This window comes from Mycteria americana, chromosome 12, assembly GCF_035582795.1.
Source record: "Mycteria americana isolate JAX WOST 10 ecotype Jacksonville Zoo and Gardens chromosome 12, USCA_MyAme_1.0, whole genome shotgun sequence".
In the NCBI taxonomy this organism is placed as follows: domain Eukaryota; kingdom Metazoa; phylum Chordata; class Aves; order Ciconiiformes; family Ciconiidae; genus Mycteria; species Mycteria americana.
The window spans coordinates 13514142-13526163 of NC_134376.1; the positions used below are offsets into that span (position 1 = coordinate 13514142).

A 12022-nucleotide genomic window follows, 5' to 3' on the forward strand; every position below is an offset into this window, starting at 1 on the left:
ATAAAGAAACGAGAGTGAGAAAAAATTGATTCTGAAGTTAATGTCCTGGATCTGACAGATGAACACTGCGCTGAATGGTGCCCACTTTACCAAGAAATTAATTCTGCTGTAGATATTGTATGTTTGGATTTACTGCAGTAGTTGAAAACCGGAAAGTGACTTCAGTCATGCTCCAGTTTCTCTGATCCTCAGTGGAAACACTCCTATTTGTTCCATCGACTCCAGTGCTTGACAGTAAAATAGAAGAATGTGAATAAACAGGACTGCATTAAAGCATCCCTCTCATTTGCTGAATACTACAACACGGGCCGTAGCAGGACACAAAGTAGCTGAAGGAGAGTGGTTCCTCGTGCGCTGGGTTCCTGTTTGTCTTTCCGGAGCTACTGAGCAGATTGCCACTTTAGATTTTTCCCTCTTGTTCCATCAAGCGAACAAAATTGCTGAAGGATCATGTAGTTGGTTAAGGAAGCAGAGTAACATTTTCCAAGCGAGCTATACGTCCGTTGTTGAGGAAGAAGCTATGACTAGTAAAGGAGCATTTTCCTAATCCTGCTTTTCAATTTTCATCATAGGAATTTGATGAAAAGTATGTGCCAATAATAAAGATGGGGAAAAGTATAGGGAAGTGTTTTCAGCTTTTCTGTAATTACCTTTCTGTACGTTTTCCTCTAACTTTAATTTTCTTTACGCAGGCATTTTTGAATGTCTACAGCAACACTTCAGAGAATGGGTTTTTGCAATAGCTATTCTGATTTTTCAACTCTTCTGCTTCTTGGTGACTCATAAATGTTTAGGTACAAGACTGTCCACATTTGTTTTTCACAGATCTCCCGCTTCAAATTATTACATTCAGTAATGCTCTTTGGGGTTTTTTTAGAACTATTCCAATTCATAATTTTATAACACGTGTTCTCCTGTACTGCATGAGCTAAAATTCTCCCCATCCCCTTCCCTCTTTGTGCTTGCTAGGTAATGAAGGACATTTGCCTTTGTAGTCTCTCTTATACAAATATGCCAAAAAGTTTATTTTCTCTCCTACCCAGGATTATTGCGGTAGTTCTGAGGAAGTTTACAAACCTGCCAGTTGCTCAGATGATTCATAACACTGTAGTCCTGTTCCTCTGCATTCATTGAAGATGCCTGGCGCGTTTGGCTAGTTCATGGCACTTACAAATCTTGTTTCTTGCTGCATTCCAGTTTCTATAGTTCTCTTTCATCTTTCTAATAATTCTTAGCAGTTTATTTAAACCTACACAATGTGACAAAGCTTTTCACCCCCTGAAGTGGCTGCACTGAAATGACAAGTTAATTGATTCATTTTTACATGACTAAGGTTTGCAAGAGGCTTTGAGCATTTCTTGAAATGGGGTGCTGTACTCGGTGTGTGTAAGCTGTTTTACAGTGAATATGTAACTTAAATAACAGCGTTGTCAGCGCTCAGACCAATACAAAGCTTCTCAGCTGCGTAGCATAGCTGAATTTTGCTGCCACATGAACAAAGATCCTGGGGCTTGCCAGTCCGTCTGTAGAAAAAGAATAGAAAGAAGAAAAGGTTGAGCTGGAGCACAGATCCAGACTTGCCAGTCCTGCCTTGAGAATGACAAGACAAGGATGGGCTACTGCGTCCAGCAGTCACTGCCACGCACACAGCCTGGCTCTTCCGTCAGCGCCAAGCAAAACAGCAGATGTGGCTTTCCCCACAGAGCCATAGCAGGAAGGAACGTCCTCTGCGGCCCCGGCAGCCTGCTGGCCTGTGCAAATGCCTGCTTTGTCTTCTTCCGGAGCTTACGCTCACCACCGTCTTCGCAAACAACTCGGAAAGGGTCCAATTTTTGGACTCGCCCAGATTTTGCTGTCTCAGTTTTTGGAAACTCTTATTGAGGAATGTTTAAAGTTGTCTGAAAGTTCTTAAAAATTCAGTGTGTCAGGAAATTCACCTCCTATTGATGGAAGAGTCGGGTGCCCTAACATCTGAGAGCTTCAGTCGTGGCTTGTTACTCCCTGCCCACGCTGCAGGGGTACATCACGTTCTGAAGCTTTGCTCTGTAAGGAATAGTACTTCTGTAATCAGCACATGATGAAGAGATAATTAAGCCTTGAGAGGTTATAAGATTTATGTTGGAAATTGAGAAAATATATTCTGAATATGAGTTTGTATTTGTAGACAGCAAGACTTTTTCAGGGCAATCAACTTTTTGATTTACAGTTCAGATACTGGGCAGCAACTGATAGCAGAACCTTTCAGCACTCAGCATCTGTCAAGAAAGTACCTCATGTTTTTAAATCGATTTGCGTAATGAGATTTATCGTGACCCTGTAGAAGTAGTATAGCGAAAACCCTCAGGTAAAGCCTTCTGCAGCTTCAGAACGTGCTTTCCTTGTGCATACCCACTGCAGCTGATGCCAGGCTCTCTGGGAAGCTAGGGAAGGGGGTCCACAGCGAGTGAGTGAAACTGTGATTGTGCCTTGTCTTTCTGTCCCAAGGTTTTACGACGCTGCTCAATAACTAAGGAGGTAAGCTGCATATGAAGAGAGTGATTTCTGAGGTAGCACAAGGCTTTTGCCCTGGAGTCTTTAGCAAGGATATCTTTTTCCTCTGTATTTCTGACTGAGTCTGTTTTGACAGAAGAATAGCTGACTCTTTATATTTTCTCTGTGTTTACCAGCATGTGTTTTATACGCTTACATTGCAAAACTATAAACCCCAGAATAAACAGATGACAAATTCTAGAGTGTATTTTACCTTAGGTCGGCTGGTTGCAGCCGTGCCTGTACCCACAGAGAGGAGCATTACCTTCCCGTCCCTCGCCTGAGCCAAAGGCATCCACTGAGAGGGGAAGTATCCTTCCTTCCCCACAGATAACTGCGGAGGTCTAAAAGCATGAGACTGGATTGTATCGATTATGGCAATTGTCTGCTGTAGATCAGAAATGTTACAAGTATCTTGAGGGTACGGCAAGCAGTTTTCTTTTTTTCCCTTGTGTGCCTACCCAAAGGATGTGGATTTTTGTTCTTTCTCTCTACACAAACCAAAGATTGTCTCCGACATGCTGAATCAAAGCACATCATTGAGAAAACTGTCTGGTCTTGTGTTGAAGACTGCAGGCTTGGGCAGTACCCCAACACCCTCTTGGCTATTTCCAGTTTAGTTACCCTCAGTGCTAGGTAGCCATCCATATCTTATTTCTGGATTGAATTTGTGACCCATCACCTACCAGATGTTTAGCAATTGTTTTCTCCGTGTGAAATTACCCATTTAAAGGACGGAGAGAGTCAGACTTTTAGCATTGATGGAGCTAAGCTGACTTTTAAGCTGAGGATTGCACCAACTGAGTTTTAGGGAAGAGTGGAAAAACAAAAGAAATGATGGCCCAGCTATTTCTTTTAATGGTTGCATGAGCCACCTGTACTTTCTCTAAATTAGTTTATTTAGAGAAACTGCTTCACTAAATTCCTATTTCATGACTTGAATGGTGACTGTTGGGGTAAGTATCCTTGAAGGGAAGCAATAAAGTACAGTAAGTAGTGACAGGAACTTCACTCTTCACTTTTTCATGACAGCAGACAAAATCCAACAACCTCACTTTCTCCTGGTATTTCCCTTGGTTTAACATGAGATGGATAGGGGTATTTTTTAGTGCCGCATTGTTGCCATCTGATCTCGAGTTCTGCAAAAGTTAGGGTTCTGTACAATTCTGTATGATTGATTATTTAAGAAGAAACATTGCATTATGTTGTGCACGAAAGTATTTTTTTTTTCTGTCAGTAGCCAAAATCTGAAATGCCTAGGTCTTCCTCTGTTCTGTGGATATAAATGAAAGCTTTATCAACATAAACTGATTTAAGCTAGTGGCAAGTGCGATTCCAAAACTTCAACAGCAACAGAATTCACAACTGGTACATACTGATATAACATAATTAAGTTGATGCTCTTGTACCTGTTTGTGCCACAATTATTTTATTTTTATAATTCCCTTTCCACGAAGACAGGTCCCAACTCTTTATGAGCAGTATTTTGCCAGCCTCTGTCATTTGCATCCCATCAGAAAATCGTAGCGGTGCTCCACCGTAATGCATCGTGGCTCTTCAAAGGCACAGCAGGCAGGGCCGGCGCTGCCTGGGAGCTGCAGTGCCAGTGCCGGTGGCAGGGTGAAGACTCCTCCTACACCAACCTGTGAAGCCAATTGTGTACCTGTGTCCTCCCCTGACTCCGGCGGGATGGCCAAAGATGTTGAAAAGCGTGTTTCTGGGGGACGTAATAACTTTGTTTTAGTGCGTCATTTAGGTGGGGTTTGGGCTGAGATGACAGTTTTTTCCTATTGCCTCTGTATTCTGCTAGTCTTGTGCAAGTGGTAGAAATCTTAAATTAAAGGTTTTGGCTGCAGATGAGGGCAGCAATACAAAATAAATTTAAGTTTTATCTTTTTCTTTTTAAAGATTGCATATGAATTTCTTTAGGTATAAGAATGTCTTTTCTTTGATTGAGGTCTACTGCTGGCGAGTGATTGTCCTTCCAATTGGCCTCCTCTTCTTGTATATGCATTTTTACTGGCTTCGTTTGTGAAATATCCATGCACCTGTCTCTTCTAACTCTTTCTTTCCAGTGCTTCTTAAAAATTATCCCTGAAGGACACCGCCTCTTTTCCTTTCCTCACTGATTTTGTTTTCCTCTATTTTGTTGTGTTTCCTGTATACCCTGGAGAAAAATGGATTATCGCATTCTTACATTTTTAGGTAGATGGGCTGAAAGGCTCGAACCTTTCCACAACAAGTGCCTTTATTCCTGCTGTGCTCCAGGTACACAAATAATATGTTTGGAACTGCGAATCATAAAGAATTATCTTCTATAATTTTTAAGCAGGATTTAGATATCTATATCAGATATGCTCCAATACCTTCCTCTGTCTTAGCAAGGACTTAACCTCCACCTTCGTTGTTTAGTTTTGGAAAGAGACATAAAATTAAGAGTGTGTGTGGTAAACTGGTGAAGTCACATTTCAGTCTCATTCAGTATTTTAAATAAGCAAATTGGTTTCTGTTGTTTCAATTCTAAATTCTCTGTTGTCGTTTGTGTTGGTTTTGGAGATCACTTTGCATCTCAAGATATTTATTATCCATTTTGAGAGCAAAGATACAAAGATAACGGGGCAAGACATTTTGTAACTTGGTTTCTCCTGCTCAGTATTTTTTAACAGCATCCCTTAAAATAGAAATGCAAAACTATGTGTCCTACTTTCCCCTCACTAAAATAGATGCCTTTTGTTAATTTTAGATACCGCAGAGCAGGATATGTAATTAATGATATCAAAGAATCCATATGATATTCAACAGGGTCCTAACATCAAGGACAAAAGAAGTCTGACAACAGCTGTCCCTAATGATTGGGTTTGTAAAATGTTCTCTTTCATTGCAGGAAGTTGGATGCTTTCATCTATGATGCAGCGGTGCTGAATTACAAGGCTGGAAGAGATGAAGGCTGCAAACTTGTCACAATAGGGAGTGGATACATCTTTGCCACTACGGGTTATGGAATAGCACTTCAGAAAGGATCGCCTTGGAAGAGACAAATTGATCTAGCCCTCCTTCAGTTTGTTGGAGATGGTAGGGACCAATCTTTTTTCCTTTCTCCTCTTTCTCTATGTATACACACTTCATTCAGTTTTAGTAGCTCTGAGCCTTTTACTAGTGTTCTCTTACAGTCTTTACAAAAACCCAAACAAATGCAAAACAAATGAGTAAAATTACTTCTCGATGCTGAGACAGGAATTCTCTTCCACTTTGTTCTAACTCACCTCACCGCCAAGGCCGTTTGCATCTATTTTCAGAAAGTGTTTTCGTATACATCACAAAGTAACGCTGGCCTCAATGTTAGAGAGCATTTCTAAATGTATTTATTTTCTTCTTTTATTTGTGCCTTTGAGCAATTCCTGAGGAGTTTTTACTTGGTAGATGAGGTATCTAGCATGACTGTTTTGCTTTTTAAAAGTGTTTAACTCAGTTCTGAACTGACGTGAGTGATCTCTAATCTAGGATGGATTAATTTAAACTCCTGGTAAAAGAATGTTTATGGAATGGAAGTAGGGTGACTGGTTTTATTGGATTTCAAACAGCTATTTTTAATTCTAATTAAAAAATAGAAGAATTGTAGGTCCTCTTGGTACTTCTGCCCTGCAGAAGAAAAAAACTTACTGCACATGCTTGATATATTTGTAGACAGTAATAATAACTCGTTCTCCACATAGAGCTTGAAGTACATTTTGATTGTAGAAATGCTTCTTTGCCACAGTGAAACTTCAAGCCTTTCACATGTGCATGCAAATAAAAATATGGTGGTTAAAACTTTCTGTTATGACTGACTAAAATCCTCCATCAGATTGGAATATGGTGTGTGTTACATAATCGTTTTGATTTTTCTTTTTTTTTTTTTTTTTTTACATAGATACATGTGTTAACTTTGCATTTCTCTGTCAGTGAAAAATAAGGCTTTATTGAAAAGTAAATATGCACTTAAGGTCACCAATAGCATGCTATTGAGACTAAGAATGGTAAATTTCTTTATAATAGGACAGTTCAAATGGCAAAGTGCAGGACCTTAGCATAGTGGCCTCCTGTTCCATAAAAACCAAGACATTAATTTTCATACTGGAGACAGTGAGTGTGTTAGTCTTCCAGCACAGGGACTGTATTCCTATTTTAATACTAAAATGACTGGAAGCTATGTAATCATCATGACTGATGCATTTTGTCTGGTGTACCTATCTGGTGGATTTAGAGAGGCTTATGGAAGAAGCATTGCTCACTTCTGCTAAGGAATGAATGTATGACCCATAATAGCTAGGTTTCAAGCAATTACGTATCCTTGTTTTAAACAGTTGCAATTAATTGGCTAAAATCTTTGCTTTATTTTTCTATTTGTGAATATTTTGTGAATAGAGTATTTTTCTATTTGTGTAATACTATTAAGAAGTGTTAGGTGCTGTAATTCTGACCCATTTTTAGATGGGGAAGTTGAATCAGAGAAGTTGAATTATTTGTCCCATACTAACGAAGAAAATGCTTCTGTAGCCTGAAGGAGGATCTGAGGTGTCTTTCTCAGTTGTGAGCTAACCCCTCTAGATGTTGCCAGAGCATCGCTGAGGTTTTCATTCTTTTCACCTTGCGTTTTCTTCATGCTTATTCTTTCATCATTTTTGATACTTCTCATCCAACAAAAAGAAATGAAATCACAGGGAAAGAAAATAAATTAAATAGAAGGGAAAGTATTTGAAGCTATTCAAGAAAAAGCTCGTCAAAATGCCAAAGGTACTGCATTTTTATGCATCACTTTGTCTCTGAATATCAGGGAGAAAACAAAATGGATGGGAGGAAAGAGGGAAAAATCTTATCATGTATTTACACTTTGACCTGTGGATTTACATAGCATATGAATGCTTGTATCTTTAACTCATTTTTAGTAGCTGAAAATAATACATATGAATTGTCTACGAAACTCAGTATTAAAACTTCCATATGAATAATTTATAGAATTGCAATAGATACAGATGGCACCCGGGTGAATGAAACCTTGCCATGAAATGTCTGCTCCCATGTTCATCTTGCTCAGACAGTACTTCAGAAGATAAGCAAAAGTTTTGAATGCACAAACCATGGGGATTGTGAATACGTTCATGGCATTTTTTCAGTGGTATTTTTCAGTACCTTTAGAAGGTACTCTGAACAACCCATGAATGCTAAAATGTTCATTCTCTCTTGTAAAGGATCCGTAAATTTGTTCAGAAAATGGTGTGGGCACTGTTAAAGAGAATAGCAGTTGGACATGTATGATGTGTAGGAATTATTGTAGGTATGTTTCCTTTAGTCCCAGAAATGTTGGGTATCTTGTCTCACTCCATTGTGTCACAGGTCTAGATGATAATTTTCAGGAAAAAAAACCCCAAACAAACAAAAGGGGGAAAAAAAGAAAAAGAAAAAAAAAAAACAAGCAAAAAACCCCTAAGAATGATGTTGAGGTTGAAATTTCTTCTACTGATTTATAAAGTACATTGCAGGTGAACTGGAACAAAACACCAAGAAATTAAATGTAAAGAGTGATTGCTTGGAACTAGCATGACCTGATTTCGTAATCTACGTCTAACTTCAGTAGTTCAATGAGTAATCTTTTTAGCTATGAACTTACATAACTCTGTTTTAGTGAATTAGAAGGGATGAACCCAGAGTTCAGACCAACATCACTTTGCTGTATGACTAAAAATCTCTTTGAAGTTATCTAGACTAAAAGCAAGTATGGTTGGGGGGAAAGTTTCATCTTAAGATGATACTCCTGGGAAGGCCTCAGTGGAGTCTGAATGAGGTTGTTTAAGTAAATAGGCAAACACAAATGAAGGCAGAAATACTTCTGTCACATGTATAGCCTCTGCAGAATTCATTATTCTCTAAGACTTATATATAAAACAGCAAAGTGCCTAGTAGTATTGAATTATTATTCAGTATATGTAATAGAACATTCATCACAGTATGGAATAATTTCAGTGAATGATTATAAATCTAATGAGTTTCATAACTGTAAGAAAAAAAGTCCTAATGAGTTGAACAAACACAATTTCTTGATATGAATGTTATGTTAATAAGAGGAGAGAACCTTTTGGATGATACTAGATATGTGGATAAGACCAAGTAATTTGTTTAAAAATATATCTGATTTCACCTACAAAAACCCATGATCTCATCTCTCTTTTACAGTTACACAGTACTGAGATAGCCTCTTGAAATGTGTTTTAGAGCTTCCAATTTCCTCTGCATGTGTCTTTCTCCTGTGATTTTTCTCATCTGATTTTTCCTTGCTTCTTCTATATCATTCTCCTATCCAAGCCAATTCACTTACACGTTGAAATGTAGTTTTTGCACAGTGAATAGGAACCTTTTCCCTCTTTCTTGCTGATGTGAAATATCCAGCTGAAGTATTAATGACCTGTTCATGCAGGAGCATCTTTTCATACTTTCCAAAGCACGATGCTTTTTCTGCATTAAAGTCAATGGCTTTGAACACTTTTTTATCTTGTTGGCACTGGAAAGAAATTAAGGTAAATGCAGAGGGATGTAGGTTTGTGTTAGGGATAACTTTAAGCTTAGACTGGGTGGTTTATATGTATCTACATGAGTAGTGTTCTGATCCTGAGGATAGTTCTACTGGGCGGACAAATTGTACTGACAATTAACAATTACACTGTGAAAGCGCCTCTGAAGTCTCAGGGGAAGGAAGCAGGCTACAAGATGCCTAATTTGTTACTCTAGCAAAGAGGAAAAGAGACAGAGGGAAGGAGGATGGGAAGGAGTTGCTGAGGAATTTAAAAAATAGCTACTTAGTTGTCTCAAAAATAGAATTATCCCCCAAATGTTTCATCACTTGGTCTGTGCAGGTTCATATACATAGCCCAGTTCACAGGAAGTTGAGATGAATATGCATCTGTTAGTATAGCCTTAATTGCTTTGGAGGACTGAATCTTTTTAATGTAAAGAGTTAGGAGTTGCTTTTTCTTGTATAAAGGATATGAGTGCAGTGTATTACTAGTGAATTTTTGGCTGTGTATATCTTACTATCTGTACATCACATCTCATTGTCTGCAAAAACTTCCAGTTGATTAGCATCTGCAGTTTTGTTTAAAGTAGTTGATCATCAGGGTAATTCTCTAAAGCGCAGTGGTGGCTGTGCTTTTTTTTGGCTTGCTGTGGTCACAAGACAAAACTGTCATTGTTTTTTAACAGAGAAATAAAAATATTTCTGCTGAGACACAGAAGACTATTTCTCAATCTTGTGTTGAGAAATAGAAGCACCCAGGAATTCAAAAGCAGCTAAAATGGTACGGCTGCTGAGAAGCGGCACCATCATTTCGTTTGGACCTTCCACCCACAGCCACAGGAACGTGTCAGAACAAAAATGTTGTGCACTGAAGAATCGCATGATACGTGCTTTGATTTCTTTTATAAACCTCTGTAAAGAGCAGCTGGGCAGGCTGACATACCCGGAGCCCAGCATGTTACCCTAGCAGCTGACAACTACTTTGTTGTGCTAGCTTGCCATTTGATAAATACAGCAAAGGCTCAGGCACACAGCCTGCGTAATTTAGCAAGTCTGTAACTGCTGGACTGCAACATTTGTGCAGGCACCCATGTTTTTCCAGCCTTCAATAGGAGGAACTTTTGGCCAGCTGTCTGAAGGCCCAGGTATTGCTGGTAGGTACTGCTCGGGCCTGGCTGCATGGTGCCTTTTAAAGCAGAGTGGTACTTTTCTAAAACTATCCTGCAAAGTAGTTTGAAAGACATTGCTTCTGAAACCTATAGCATCACGTCTTTGAGATTGGAGCGGAATCCCTGGTGCCTAGTAGGTGAGGAGAATTTCTCCCTTTCTCCCTTTCTCCCTTTCTCTCTTTGTCTTTCTCTTTCTCTTTCTCTTTCTCTTTCTCTTTCTCTTTCTCTTTCTCTTTCTCTTTCTCTTTCTCTTTCTCTTTCTCTTTCTCTTTCTCTTTCTCTTTCTTTCTTTCTTCTCTTCCTCTTCCTCTCTGTATTTCTCTCTCTTTTTTTTTCCCATTTGTGAGCAAATGAGATTATTGAACTGCGAATGACAAAGCTGCTTTGGGATTAAAAGAGTAAGAGGGCTTCAGAGTGTGCATGGGATGGAGAGAAAGACAGCAAGGAGCCTTTAGCTAGGAGGGGATGCAGTAGAAATAGAGGGATAAAATACACATGACAGCAGAAATGGATGGAAATGAGGAACAGAAAAACGCTGGGTAAAGAGAGCAAGGCTGGGGAGGAGTGGGAGAATATCAGCCAGCTGGCCAGGTTAAGCATCTACTCGTGTGAGGTATTTGTAACGTATTGTGCTACCCACAGGTTACGAGCTCAGTTCAAATGAAGGTCTGGGAAGAGATCCCCAGGAAAAGCGGGGCAGGTGGTATAGCTGTATTAAGCCCTTAACCCTTAAAGCTGCAACCTTTAAAGCAATTAGAGAGACAGGGACGTAAAGAAGAAAACTGGTTTTGGTTTGAGTTTGCACAGAGAGTCTGTTATCCCCTTCCTAATAACTTTCAGTTCTGGTTAATCTTTATGTGCTTTTAGGACAGCTTAGTACACTAAGAATTATTTTCCCGGGTGGATAATTGCTTCTCACTCCTTAGGGGTAATAGGTAACTGTGGAAATGAGATTTGCCCCCTTACATCTGGAAGAGGAAAGCTCTTTGCTATTTTTTTTCATATTTTAGCATAAGCCTTCCAGATCGCTGTCTAGATTATGGGAAGTGTAGCAGTGTGACTCACACTGGCTGTTAAAGACCAAGAAGGAAATACGTATGTGATTATAAGGACATATTTTCAGTGCGTGCTGCTCAGGCAGAATACACCCACAATCCCAGTGATTTTCTGTTTATATATTTAGTGTCCTCCTTAAGCAGTGGGTGGAACAAATGTGACTGGAGAGTGTGCGTGCATAAGTGGAGGGTGTTTGTGTAGCTGAACAAGAGTTAGAGGGATTGTAATATTGAAAGTCGCGCTTAGCAGTTCTGTTAATTCATCCTTAACTAATGGGGGCATGCAGAGTGCAGTCATTAGCTCACAATAAGTTTATGGCTGTCAGTCATCTGTGTTCCTCTGACTATTTCTACAGGAGGAAATAACTCAGAAAATAAGAGTGAGAGAGATTGTTTTGGGGGATCCAGACTGAATTCAAAAAGTTGCTGTGCTTTTATATAATCTTTTCTATGAAACATGCTGTATGGATCATATAACTAGGTCACATTCAAATTGATGAGCTTATTGAACCAAATGCACATCAACCCATCTGGCTTCTGACTCCTCTCTTCAGGGTGAAGACCCTCTTATGTTAGGGTATCCAAGTGATAGGGCGCTGCCTTCCTCCTCCATCGCTTAGCAGGAGTTCTTGCCAGAGTAAGTGTGAAACAGTCTGTCCCTACATTTGAAAACTGCCATTTGTCCAGTCTGAATAAGCAGATGATTCTGCTAGTGCAGCCCC

General features: G+C 39.4%; 1 protein-coding gene across 1 annotated transcript in view; it reads left to right on the top strand.

The window, feature by feature from the left end:
• The window catches only part of GRIN2A (glutamate ionotropic receptor NMDA type subunit 2A), a 196810-nt gene that overhangs the window by 171211 nt on the left and 13577 nt on the right, over positions 1–12022 (top strand). The window contains exon 11 of the mRNA XM_075515172.1: positions 5414–5601. Within this exon, the coding sequence (XP_075371287.1) occupies positions 5414–5601 (188 nt within the window). The remainder of the gene's footprint in view (positions 1–5413; positions 5602–12022) is intronic.